Source organism: Homarus americanus, unplaced genomic scaffold (genome assembly GCF_018991925.1).
Source record: "Homarus americanus isolate GMGI-L3 unplaced genomic scaffold, GMGI_Hamer_2.0 scaffold32583, whole genome shotgun sequence".
Taxonomy (NCBI): domain Eukaryota; kingdom Metazoa; phylum Arthropoda; class Malacostraca; order Decapoda; family Nephropidae; genus Homarus; species Homarus americanus.
Genome location: NW_024713129.1, coordinates 25,243,637 through 25,258,388, shown reverse-complemented (window position 1 = coordinate 25,258,388; position 14,752 = coordinate 25,243,637). Strand labels below are relative to the sequence as shown.

Sequence of the window (14,752 nt, the reverse complement as noted above, 5' to 3'; positions counted from 1 at the left end):
GCTCCACTGAGTGAGTGTACCCATGCTCTCGCCCGGGACAGAAACGTTTCGGTATAGAAAATGCGCGCATCATTTGAAAATATTTTTGGTCCCGACTGCCGCGGTCATATGTCCCGACGGTCGTAAGGTCAGAGCAGGTCGTAAGTACCGATGGACGTAAGTCCAAGCAGTCGTAAGTTGGGGACTACCTGTATTTTCATTTAAACACTACAGGGTATATTCACTTAAACACTATGTTAACACTATAAGATGTACAGTACACTGTATAATCACTCATTGTACTAAACTGGCACTGCTGGAAGTGGTGTCTGAGGAAGAGTACAGTGGTCCCTCAGTTAACGAGCACAATTCGTTCTAGAAGGTTGCTCGTTAACCGAAACCATTGTTTCAATGGGTTTTTGGGTAATTGGTTCCAGCTCACCGAAAATTGCCTAAATTCAACAAAAAAGGTAGAAAAGTACACATACTTTGAGGTGTGTATGATGAAGGCTCCTGGATGATGATGATGATGGGAATTAGAATGGGGGTGGAGAAGGGAGAAGAGAAGGCATTGGGGTGGAAGAGAAGTCACCCCATGGTGCCATTTCACCCATAAAATTTTAGTTCACTTGGTGTAATTCAAGATTATTTTCTTTAAATCAACACAAATATATTTCAAAATGACCAATAATTTGACTGGAACACAGAAAAAAAGCGTTTATGTTGAAGAGTCTCGAACAAGCTGTTCCTTCCTCTGAACCGATAAACAAACTGACGCCAAGCTTGGTGTGTTGAGTGGCTGTTTAGCGTGCAAAAAAATTGTTTCCAGTACTTCAGTTATGTTCAATAATTGTTAAAATGACTAAAAAATTTAATATAAAACTTTTAAAATTATTGAATAATACAACCTTCTTGATATTTATTAAAATGGTAACGAATTTAAGCCCTAAAACCAATTACTGTATTGGCGGACTAATACTACAGCTAGTGAGCAGCCAAATGCAGGCGAAAACATGTTGGGAAAAATTCGTAAGGAATTCGTTAACCGAAATTTTTTCGTTAACCGAAGTGAAGAATCTTATGGAAGGTAATTCGTTAACCGAAATTTCGTTAACTGAGGCGTTCGTTAACCGAGGGATCACTGTATCCTGATACTGAAGGTATCACTAAGGAGGCTTCACTGCTGGAGGAAGGATGACACAGGTTTAAAGAAATCAGATATTTTCCCTTGCTTGAAGTTGGTGTGTTGATGTGTTTTGACATCTGCCCTGATGTCTCTAAGAGTTGAGTAGTGTTTCTCTAGGTCAGGCAACTGCCCCACTGCCTCCAAGGCCTTGTCCAAGTGAAATCTGAGATCAGAGAGCTTAGGCCGTGGACTGGGATCTTTGTCATCACATTCGTCATCTTGTTCTTCTGTCTTTTCTTCAGAGACACTTTTAGCTATCTCCTCCTCTGTGTCATGACAAAATCCTTGTTCTGCATTGTGTACCTCCAGCCACTCAAAAACATTGTCCTCGCACCCCAGTTTCGCCACCTCGGTGTAGCACGTTCACAAAATCATCAATGCCAAACCCTGCAAAGTTGACCTTGACCTCAGTGCCTTTCAAAAGTCTGTTCCACGCATTGGCTTGGGTAGTTACACTGAGGCTTTTCCGTGCCTCTGCCCAGTTAAACATTGCATTACATATGTTGTAGGCTTTGTAATTTTCCAAAGTGCGAGCTCCCCTCGTGTCAACCTCTGTATCACCCTCGTCCTCCAACACCACAAGGCATTCCCCCTGGTACTTGTACCTGTAGTGGCGCTTGCAGGACTCGATCACTCCCTGGTCCAGTGGCTGTATTAACCCTTTAACAGCAGCAGGTTACCCTAAGCTGAATAAAATCATCTGGCAGTAGCCAGAATAAAATGGCAAGTGCGTGACATGCGGTGAAAGGGTTATGGAGGTGGTGTTGGAGATACAAGACCTTGATATGACCACCACGTCCCACAAGCTCCTCCACAGCAGGATGTGCAGGGGCGTTATAGAGGAGCAGGATGGCCTTCACATTATCCCTAGAAATACCTAGCACTTCTGTCTGATGCCTGATGACAACAGGTACAAAGTGGCTGTGAAACCAGGTGTGGAAGATGTTGCAAGTGAACCAGATAGTCTTATTCCCCTTGTGAATCACTGGTAAGGTGTTCATGATATTTTTTAAAGCTCGCGGCTTATTTGCCTTTCCCACAACCATCGGTTCCAACCAGTGGATGCCGTCAGCATTGGCACAGACAAGAATCGAGACGTGATCCTTTGCCATCTTCCTGCCAGCTATGTGTGCCTCGTGCCTGTAAGCCTGGGCGTTGGATGGTGGAGCCTTCCAAAAAAAAAGACTTTTTCATCAGTGTTATTTATCTGGCTGACCAATAACTGAACGTCTTCAATAATTTTCGCAAGACGTTTCCTGGAGGGTTCAACACTTCCTTCATCAACACTGGAAGACTCGCCAACAACTTTCCAGTTAACCAAGCAATGACGGCTTCTGAAATTGAAAAGTCAACCAGCACTTGTGTTGAAGCCTTGTATCTTAAGGTGTTGTGGTAAGCGAGCTGCGGCATTTTGAATGTCCACTCTGCATACGTTGATGCCAGACTCACATTCCTGCTTGTACCGCTTGTTCAGCTTGATCTAAATCAGTAAACTTTGCAGGCTTAATTCTTTTTTGCATTTATTTGAGCTGGCAGTATCCTCTAGACTTAAAAAGTGCTTCCAAATCCTTTCCCAATTCCTTTGTATGTCGTAAAATGTCCTGGGCTTGATCCCAAACTCCTCACACTATACGCATGGATGCGCCAATATCCACTCGGTCTAACACTTTATTTTTATCATGAAGGCTCAGGGAGTTTAGCTTCATGCCCTTCCTAAAGCTCCTTGAAGGTGCAGATGCCATATCAGTGATGTTTGATGAGGGAGAACACAAGCAGAGAGCAAAGTGTAGAGAGACAAGCCTCGCACATCCGACTACAACAATAACAAGAGCCAGACTGGCTTACGCTTGGAGCGCGGCGCGGTGTCCCGCCTGGCTTTACTGTTACTCATGCGGCCTAATATGCTGAGATTTTCCCAGATAATTTCATATATCTTGGCATTTCTCGAGTAATTCTATACTAAATTTTGAGGCCATGTCTGTGCCGAATTATATGAAATTACGAGATATCAAATACCGAGTTACCATGGGTTTACTGTACATATGGGTGTTTGACTGACCAAGAACCTTTCCCAATGAACCCCATGTTACAATGGACCTAATTTATGATATTTTGACCTGCGATGGGGTTTTCAGGAACCTAACCCATCGCAAATAGAAGTTTACCTGTATTTAATTTACTGTACAGTGTTTAAAATGAACAATATTACTCATAAAAGGTACCTCTTGGGGGTGTGAATCCCCTAACCCTATTTTTCCAAAAATGTCTTAAGTTTAACACTTCCAGATTTGACATTCACTTTTATTTTCTTTGAGGAACCTAACCCTGTTTAATGTTGAGGGTTTACTGTATGTCCATGTAAATGTTAAAAATTATAAAAAATACAACACCAAAATTATTCCCAAAATGCATAAATTAAGTCTGCATAATTTGAGAGGCAACTGTATACAGGTAGATGGAGGCTTACATAATTTGTATAACATAAATATCTGGGGTTGTCAGAGTGGATGAAACTTTTCATATACTGGTAATTATAAATGTGATGTGTTGAAACTGGGGAATGATTAATTTTTTGATAATTTACTGAAGTGTCAGTTTTGAAATGCATCATACTTTTTGTAATACTCTACTTGATTATCAGTGTATAAGAACTTCTTTTTATAAGATTATGCTTAACTCTCCATAAGGTACAAGAGCTTGTTTGGCATGAAATTCAAAGATGTGTCATTGAAGGTGGCATTGGAATAGTAGATGACTTACCCAAGACACCACGAGTCCCAGTCTGGCTGCCAAACCTTGGTACAAACATTGCTTTAAGTGATGATATTGGACCCAAGTATCTGGCCGAAGAAACAGCGTCAACGGAGATTACAAAGGTTTGCTATTATTTTTACAAAGATTTGTGTTTCATTTCTCATATTTCATTGAGTAGGAAATTTTAAGGTGTTAGTATAGTACTAATTCACATAGCTTACATTCCTCATTGGGTGACCTGAGGGTCCCAACCCCTAAGAAGCCTATGACTGAGCCCCTCAGCTGACTGAGGGTGTAATCATTCAATGACAGGACACTTTATTGCAAAGAATGATGTAATTGCTTCCAGTTCAGCACTAAGAACCTTTTCAAATATCCATTCATTGTCATATTTGGCTAGTGAAGCATCTGATTGAACAGTTAAAACTTTAAGTAACTCGACTACACCTGTACCATCATAACTATAATGGTAAGTTTCCAGAGCCCCTACTCCTCTAGTCAACTTTTTGGAGGTAGTTTTGGCCTTTCACCTTCTCCCTTGGCCATCAATAGGTTTTCATACTTCAGAAGTTCTCAGTGAGTGACCAGAATTCTTAATTTTTAGATATGTAAAATTTTAAAAGAAAAGATCTTATTTGAAATTTTCATTGTCAAAATATTACCTTCTTACCTTTTTTGTGCGAATTGAAAATATGATTTCTTTCCAGGTTTTGATTTCCCAGGGTGTGGATGAGCTGATGTGTAGTCACAGGGGTATTACTATGGGGGTGGCTCTGGTAGTGGATGCAGTATACACACTCATTCGCACCCACAAGACTCCATTTCTACTTCTCTTGGGACCATCATCTACTGATAAGGATGTTATTATATCTATGGCAGCCACATATCTGGGTAATGTTGGAATCACTTTCAGTACGTATTTACTTGTATTTCATAAGTTCTAAGTGAGAAGGGTGTTATCCAGTGTGACCCGACCAAGCACCACAGGTTTCCCGGGTTCCAGTTTCCTCCTGTACTAACACTGGATAGAGCACCCAAATGGCTAGTAAGCTGATAAGTGGCGAATATGATACAGGTTGACAATCCCTTATCCGAAATCCTTGGGGCCAGAGGAATTTCGGATTTCGGAATTTTTCAGTTTTCAGAATGGCTAATCACTGTTTAAAAAAAAAAAAAAAAAAAATAATAATAATAATAATAATAATATGACCCACAAAAAAACTTTCGGTTTTCAGAGCTTTTCAGTTTTCGGAATTTCGGATAAAGGGTTGTCAACCTGTACAAAAAAAAAAAATGGTGTGAAGGATTAAAAAGAGATGTTATCACACTGCTTTCTTGTCCGTATTAGTATCTCTGTTCCTCCACCTCAATATTACTTTTTACATTTTTTATATAGTTTTTAAAGTATAGTGTTATAAACATGCAATATGCCCTCTATTTATGTCATAGATTCCTTCCTATAAAACAAAATGTTAGGTGATATTGGTGTGTTTTCCCATAGAATTAATGTTATGAATGGGAAAAGCATTATTGGGGTTACTGATTGGTCATACTTTGCAGAAGCAATGTGTTCTCTTATCTTCAAGGAGGTTTTTGCTGGAAGAAATAATTTTCCCTCTTATCAGGTGTAAAGAAAGTTACCAGTGACACTGAAGGAGAAATGCTAGATTTGTTGGGGGTAATTGGTGATAAAAGCGGAGATGATGGATCATTATCTTCACAAACTATCATGACACATGTACCTGCCACACTTCTCCAGTTTCCAGGTGAGACATACCTAGTCTTAAGGGTCTCTAAACGTATTACAGTAGTGATCTCTCTTCAATATAAAGATAGCTGTACTGGATATTTAATATTTTTTTTTTAGTACCTGCTGGAATCAGTCACTCTGGTAAAAACTTTTGTAAGAAACATATAATTTTGTTTATCTCTGGTATTTTTATTCATAATTATTTTTTTGTTCAATCCAGAATGTGACTTCTAGTTTTGTACCTGCATATGTATATGCCTTGCATTAACTTTCCAGGCCAATGTACAGGCAATTAAAACATCTAATAATTACTAAAATACATAATATTAGGAAGGCACGTCACTACTTGGCATTATATGGTACTGCAAAACACATGGTACTGTAACACACATTGTACTGATACACACATGGTACTGTAACAAACATAGTACTGCACACACACGCTACTGCAATACACACTACTGCCACAAACGTGGTACTGCAACATACATGGTACTCCAATACACACAGTACTCCAGCACACAGTCCTTGAATACGGTATTCACTGCCCTCCATCACTGGATTTAGACTTGTATGGGCCCAGGGAGGAGGAGGGGATGTGAGGTGTTTTGACAGCCGGCTCCAAGGTTTACCCAGTGCATATTTATTTATCTGTCATATAGAGGAGTTTAAGTTTTCTCCTATAAAATGTCACTGAACTCACCTGGGAGAATATAATTTACATTGCTGTGATTCTTATAAGATAGTAATTAATTTGAATATAAACATGCTATACAGTAGTTTGCACTATACATAAATTTTTTTGAAAAATTTGAGTTTGAAATTGGAAATTGTAACCTAACCCCCGGGGTAATCCTCGTACAGGTATAGTTGATACCTCGTAAGAAAAATACGCTTAAGTTGCGAGGAGAGAGAGAGAGAGAGAGAGTTTTTTACCGGAAATCTCTCATTCCCGGAAGTGTTCTGCACCAATTGTTCCAGCTAACATATATACATACATATATGGGGGTCTCCAGATTACGAACACGTTCAGTTCCTTTGGACGTTCTTAAGTTGAAAATGTACAAAAGTCGAAACACTTGCTATGTGCGTACCGTTCTTACAGAAAATTTAAAAAAAATCCCACTATATAGTAGCTTAAGTCCTTATATACAACTAAAATTACTTAATTTAAGAAAAAAGAAGATATGGAATGATAAAGTACAGTAACTGAAAGTAAAAAATGAGTCATTAGGTAAATAAAATTCTGTACATTTAAAGTTTAATCCAATTTGAAGCGGCAGGCGTTTGTAAGTCTGGGACTCCCTGTAGGATTCTTAAAGAATGTTTAGTTGAAATTATACCTTGAATGGATTATTAAAGAGATATTATAATTTACAGATGTGCTAAGAGTTGTGTTAGATATGGCATCAGTGGAAGATGTTGCTTATAAGAGGTAAGTTTTTTGGTTTGCCAAGTTAAGTTAAAGTAAATAGTAGAAGGTGTGATTTACATGGCATTTATTAGGGGTATTTGTGGACAACTTACATAAATTGAATTAATATTGTTATTTTCATAGTCATTACTTACTGTTTTTGCCATTTTTCATAAAACAATGGATTACACTGCCCCCTTGCTTTACATGGGTTTCTTCAGTACGAATTTGTTCAAACATGGGTTGTGAACTGGGCTAACGTGAAAATTTGACTGAAAGTGATCAGTTAGAACACATTTTGTGCAAGTCAGCTGAGCCAGTTGGCAGTTAAGTCCATGGGTAGCGTCCCCACACCACCCATGCATAACATTTATCCGTTATATGCTGTACCCTCATTAATTTGGATTTTGGCTTCATTCATATGTTTTTTTTTTTTAATGAATTTAACGATTTGAATTCAGAATGAATCCAATATAACCGAGGGGTTCTGAAAAGTTGCCTTGGCAGCCACATAAAATATTCTATCTATAGTTACTGTCCAAATATAAATACAGTATTACCCCGCCTAACGCGGTTTCACTTAACGCGTTTTATCATATACGCGGTGCCTCGCCAGAGCTGAACTTTCACTTAACACGGATTTTTTCCACATATACGCGGTGAGTGTCTGGCTCGAGACGCTATTTTTAGATTTGCCCCACCCTGCCTGACTGCCTGTTTTAGCTCATAAAATTCATACAAAGTACCCGGCCAGAATATAATTTACATTGCTGGAATTCTTATAATTTGGTGATCATTTTGAATATAAACATCATATTTTTGCATTAGACATACAAATTTTAGATAAAAAATTTTCTCAAATTAACTATGTTATCTTTTGTGCAAAATATATGACATATATATTCAAAATATTCCTGGTCTTACAAGGAATCCAGCAATGTCAATTATATTATCCTTACTTTAGTTTGAGGTATTATTTATTAAAATTTAGTGGTTATCCCACACATCTCCTTGGGACGGTTGGTGGGGGGTGGGGGGGAGGGAGGGACCGACCGACCATCTGTTACCCTGTGAAGAATTATTTTTTTTTTTATTAACTGAAGATATTTGTTTTAGCTCATAAAATTCATACAAATTATCCGGTCTGAATATAATTTATATTGCTGGAATTCTTATAATTTGATGATCATTTTGAATATAAACATCATATTTTTGCATTAGACATACAAATTTTAGATAAAAATTTTTCTCAAATTAACTATGTTATCTTTTGTGCAAAATATATGACATTTATATTCAAAATATTCCTGATCTTACAAGGAATCCAGCAATGTCAATTATATTATCCTAACTTTAATCTGAGGTATTATTTAATACTAAATGTTAAAAACCCTGGAAGGGAGGATTGGTGGGGGGTGGGGGGGAGGGTTGGGACTGACCGCGCCATTGGAAGAGGGGGGGAGGCAAGGTGGGGTACTTTGATTGACAGATAGTGTTGTGAAGATTATTTTTTTTTTTATTAACTGAAGATATTTGTTTTAGCTCATAAAATTCATACAAATTACCCGGTCAGAATATAATTTACATTGCTGGAATTCTTATAATTTGGTGATCATTTTGAATATAAACATCATATATTTTTCATTAAACATACAAATTTTAGATAAAATTTTTTCTCTAGGTAACTATGTTATCTTTTGTGCAAAATATATGACATTTATATTCAAAATATTCCTGGTCTTACAAGGAATCCAGCAATGTCAATTGTATTATCCTAACTTTAGTTTGAGGTATTATTTATTAAAATTTAGTGGTTTTCCCCCAAAAATTTCTCTGAGAGGGAAGAGCCAGCAGTGTAGTGTGAGAGGGGGAGGGAGTTGAGTCCATTATTTGAATGGACATTAACTTGGCGACTGTATTTCTCTTAAGTATTAATTGTGTGCATGTACCATCATAAAATTAAGATGTTATTTTTACTACAACATAGGTATGTGCCTTCAAAAAGTGGAGTTTGGGGGTCAGGCCGGTTTCTATTGGAATTAATCCCATATGTTCTGTTGTTCACTTAACGCGGATTTCACTTAACGCGGGACCCTCTGGGTTCAATTGACCGCGTTAAGTGGGGTACAACTGTATTTTTAAAATTTACATACAGTTTAGTCTTGATTTACGAGGATTTGGTTTACGCGTTTGGTCATTTATGCGGCACCTTGCCAGAATGAAAATGTTTAATTACGCGGTTCATTGCATCATTACGCGGCGAGAGGTCCAGACGCGCCGCGCCAATTATTATTCACGCGGTCCATTCTTGACCATACGCGGGAAGCGGGGAGGGTGCGCAGTATGTCGCTGTTGCGTTATCGCTGACGTCATGTGACGTATCGGACTGTGATTGGGTCACGCATCCTTACCTCCCTCTGCCGCTAGCTGTGATTGGTCTAATGTAATATGACGTGCCCAGCCACAGGAGGGAAGAAGCCACTGACCTAGCCGGGCCAGTTTCATTGTTCACAGTCTCCGCGTATATTGTTCTCTCTTGTGCCCACTAATGTGTTCAACAATGGCTTCCGCTGGACCCCCACCACCCCAGAAAAACCTTGAATTACCTGGACCAAGCCGCCCCAAGCCCAAGAAGATACGACGTGCCCTAAGTTACGAAGTAAAATACAAAATCGTCCAGAACTTAGAAAAGGGAACCCGACAAGTTGATCTCGCGTGCCAGCATGGAGTTAACGAATCTAGGATTCGTTCAATCAAGAAGGATGCCGTCAAGATAAAAGTACACATGAGCATCACAAAGTCTGCAGGTGCTTCAATGGTAAAGTATTGTCAGAATAAGGTGCTGCTCAAGACTGAGAATTTACTGGTAAGCTTCTTGATTCATCAGGCAAGACGTAACATGGCGGTAGACACGCGGGCAATGCAGGACTACGCCCGTGAACTCTACGAATCAGTGGCACGCAAGATGGGAATTGCAGAGCCCAAACCCTTCACTGCTTCCTCTGGGTGGCTGCAAGGGTTTAAGAAACATAACAAGATAACCAACATTAACATTGTTGGTGAAGGAGCCAGTGCTGACCGTGCTGCCGCCATGGATTTTCCTCCATTCTTACGAGACATTAGGGAGGAAGGACAGTGCACCGACGACCAGGTGTTCAACGTGGATGAATCCGGTCTGTTTTGGAAAAAATTACCTTCCAAGACCCTCATTGTCAAGTCTGCCAGAAAGTGTTGGGGGCGGAAGTTGTAGAAGGAGCGCATCAATGTCCTGTTTACCAGCAATGCTTCCGGCACCTGTAAGCTCAAGTTGTCGGTGATCCACACAGCCCGCAAGCTGCACGCTTACAAGAACATGGACATGACCAAGCTAAATGTCCACTGGCTAACCGCACGTGAGGCGTGGATGTTCACTGGTCTGTCCCTCTCCTGGTTTGACGACTGTTTCGTTCCTGACGTCAGGAAATTCTGTGCGCAAAATAATGTGCCATTCAACATTTTGTTGCTGCTTGACAACGCACCAGGACACTCGTTCCTAATGTTGGATCGTCACCCCAGTGTAAAAGTGGTCTTCCTTCCTCCCAACACTACGTCGTTAGTCCAGCCCATGGACCAGGAGTTGATATGCAACGTTAAGACTGCATTCTCCGCAAAGAAGTTTAAGCTGCTGAACGACTACACCAACACCAAGGTTGAGTTGCGGAACCTTCTGAGTGGCACAGATAGCGAGAGCGAAGACGAGGATCCAGAAGAAGAGTTGGCGGAGCATGAAGTGCGAGTTAAACAGTTTTGGAAAATGTTTAACGTCAAGCTGTCTGTTGATTTCTTGATGGAGGCATGGGGGCAGCTGTCTGTGGCAACGATTCGTCACGCGTGGCAGCATGTGTTGCAGGGTATCCCAGGTGGGAGGCAGAGTCAACCTGTGGCTGGAGAGGCTCAGTCTGTTGCAGTAGCAGTGGACCTTGCTGCTTCTCCGAGACCACCAACGACGACATCATGGAGGTAATCAGAGATCCTGAGGTGACTGCCGACGATATGTTGGAAGGCGATGAAGTCAGTGAGGAGGCAGGTGGCGCCGCAGCACCAGAACAGAACACATGGTGATATAAAGGATGCCATCGAGTTTGCCGAGAAACTCAAGCTCATCCTTTCCAAAGACCCTCTCACTCACCGATATGAAGTCTCCAATAACCATCTAGACCAAACTATGGAGCCGTATATCAAGATGTATCATGACCACATCAACACTAGCTGTCAGCGTAACATCACCGACTTCTTCGCCCGCAACCCACCACAGCCAGCCCAAGTCAGTGATAGTGACAGTGATGGTGACTTTGAGGGGTTTGTCAGGGAGGCCCTGACATCTGTGGTGGATAGTGATAGTGATTCACCGGAGGGCCACTAATCTGCCCCCTGCCTCAGAACCAGCCCCCATCCCCGTATGCTGACCCATCTCTTCTACTAACGCAAGTGTTAAACCTTGATTTTTCTTTTACCTGATACAGTATATTATTCTCTTAATGATATTTCTCTTCTGTATTATGTTTGTGTGCATACCATCATAAAATTAAGATACTATTTTTACTACAACGTACGTATTGTGTCGGAAAAAGTGGAGTTTGGGGATCGGCCCAGTCTCTATTTCAATTAATCCCATATTTTCTGTTATTTCGTTTACGCATTTCTCATTTTACGCGGACCTCCATGGGTTCAATTGACCGCGTAAATGGAGACTATACTGTACAGTAATAATAATAAAGTAAATAATACAGTAATTGTAGATATATGAGACGAATATAGCTGTAATATGTAACTCTGTACTATTTACCATTATTGATTCAGGTCTCTGTATTATATGTTTTATAATCATACTCCCTTTTGTCACCAAGTGTTAGTTCAGGCTTTGGGCACATGCGTGCTGTACGCGCATGCGCAGAGAGAGATACCCAGAGAGATTCCAAGACAGGACGCTGTTTACCCCTGTCTTAACTCCTTTTTGTGTTTGTACCAGAAATAGAACTTACGGACTTGACATCAGTGTGTTTCCTTTACCCCTGAGTGTAAGGACCACCTGAGTATCACACAGTAATAAATAAATAAATGTAACACTTACACTGCGAGGTGAACTGATAATATGTTGATGATATTCCAAGAGTGTGATAGTCACTCTGGTACAGTATTTTAAGTAAAAATCCACATTGGAGAAATAAAAGACAAAATCTTGGAGCTGGTACTTTATACTAGAACCCTCTTCAGTCAACTAACAGAACAAAGCAAGGGAAAAAGACAGAGAACAAAGGAATCAGGTCACATGACCTGTCTCCTCAGTTGAGGTAGGATGGGGATGAGGGATAATCTTCTTGATAACAGGATCAGGTCTGTTATGTATGACCCAAGCCACATCACATACCTGCCAACAATGATTATTGTCTCTTGTCATGACTCATACAGCTCTGCATTATGATCCCATTCTCGTTGCCGACGTTCTGGTAGAGAATCAGGTTCCCAGGATGACTTATACGTCAATGGTGTTTTTTTTTTCTTTATTGCACACAGAGTTAACTGCCAAAAGCAGCATCCAAAAGGTATAAATACAGACAAACTTGTTTACTCATAGTGTACAAGCGTCCAACAAAATAGAATCACGGGAAGGTATTTAACTTATAAAGTGAATAGGTCCCATTATAGCATCCAATCCTACAGACAATAGAAAATGTTCCTCTTTAATGGCAAACTCAAGATCTTCGATCATCTTGGCAAAGTGTTTTATTTGAATAGATTACAGTTCCAAGGTCAACTGACAGTTCATTAAAAATAATAGATTTTTTTATAAAATATATTAACTTATTTTTTATTAAAATATAAACTGTATTGTCTTTAAAGGGGGTTTCATCAGATTTGATATTGGCCTAATGAAAGCTAATAGGTACAAAATGACGCTTCATGTAGGTAGTATGCAGCTATCAAACAGGAGGTACTACCACCTGGGAAGATATTGGAAGCATAATGTGTTGTCTAATGGTAGACCCTGCTGCCATATGGCACCACAAAAATAGTGAGCAAGTTCCAGGTTGCTCATCTGACTTTCTGCCTCATTTACACAATTGCAGGTCTCAATTGCTTCTCTTACTTTGACAACACAACATACATACAGTATATCATTTTTCACTATAGATCTTTATTTTTCTTCAAGTCGGAATGCTACGCTTCAGCGATTCAGCTGTAAATACACACAAAGGAGAGCTCTGCGAATTTGTGTTGTAATTGCTGAAATACTAAGTTCCGCGAGGATTTTTTTACAGTATTTGTACTTATTAGCACAGTGTTGAAGTAGAGTGACTTTTATTTTGTTATGTCTCTCAAATATTGTATTTGGGACAATTTCTTATACGATCTCTGGTCAGCATCATGGCGACCACAATACGTCTTTGTGAAGTCGTTTAGATCGTTGTGACTATTCCTTGCCTTTAAGTCACTCAGTGAATGTTGCTGCGCCCTCCTGGGCTCGTCTTCACTAAAAGAGAATATGTGAATATATCTATTTATATATACATATATATGTATACTGTTTACGGTTTTCTTTGTCCCAATTATTCACGTGCTCGTATGAATGCCATGACTGTCTCTTCCTACTCTTGTTCGTTCACAAAAAACCATTGGGCTTCCGCCCTCGGTTTTCTAATTGCTCTCGGCATGAAGGCCAGAGTTGAGTTTTTCTCTTCATAACTTTATTTTATTGATGTCCTCAGTAGTGGGTTCAGCCTTTCCAGGCGAACTTTAGCTCGGCTGCTAGACTTAGCTTTCCTTCCGGAATGTTGACCTTCCAGTCTTCCTAGCAATCTAGAGTTATGTTGAAATGGACTTTACATCCTTATATGGGTTATTTGAGAACAATTCAGGGTGGAATTCTCATCCCAATAAATATTGCTTGAGTAATAGTGAACGCTGTTGCCAATAGAGCGATTTTAAATAAAAATATAATAATAATAATAATAATAATAAAGGACCATAAATAAATCCAAACAAAAAAAAGATTAATAGTGAGAAACGATATATGTATGTTGTGATGTCAAAGTAAGAGAAACAATTGAGACCTGCAATTGTGTGTAAATGAGGCAGAAATTCAGATCAGCACCCTGACTTGGTTGCAATTTTTGTGGTGCCATATGGCAGCAGGGTCTACCATTAGACAACACATTATGCTTCCAATATCTTCCCAGGTGGTAGTACCTCCCTGCTTACTACCTACTACCTATATGATCACCCTCCTATGGTGTATGTTTTACCCCTAATAATATAAAATATTAAATAATACAAGAAATATGATATATAATTTGAATTTTCGCTGTAAAATAATTGAGACTTGAAATGGAGTGCAGCCTGTGTGTGAGAGAGAGACATTGGATGATGTAATATGAGCTCGTCTTCTGCTCTCTTCTCAGGAGAATTACCGTCACCATTGTTTATATTATTTTGCCTAAAATCTTACCATGTACAGTTGTACCCCACTTAACGCGGTCAATTGAACCCAGAGGGTCCCGCGTTAAGTGAAATCCGCGTTAAGTGAACAACAGAACATATGGGATTAATTCCAATAGAAACCGGCCCGACCCTCAAACTCCACTTTTTGAAGGCACATACCTATGTTGTAGTAAAAATAACATCTTAATTT

At 39.7% G+C, this 14,752-nt stretch overlaps 1 protein-coding gene across 1 annotated transcript in view; it reads left to right on the top strand.

Moving 5' to 3' along the window:
* LOC121869635 overlaps nt 1–14,752 on the top strand; it is a 416,339-nt gene that overhangs the window by 166,157 nt on the left and 235,430 nt on the right. Inside the window, exons 27-30 of the mRNA XM_042371146.1 lie at nt 3,853–4,041; nt 4,627–4,810; nt 5,545–5,685; nt 7,050–7,104. Coding sequence (XP_042227080.1) covers nt 3,853–4,041; nt 4,627–4,810; nt 5,545–5,685; nt 7,050–7,104 — 569 coding nt within the window. The remainder of the gene's footprint in view (nt 1–3,852; nt 4,042–4,626; nt 4,811–5,544; nt 5,686–7,049; nt 7,105–14,752) is intronic.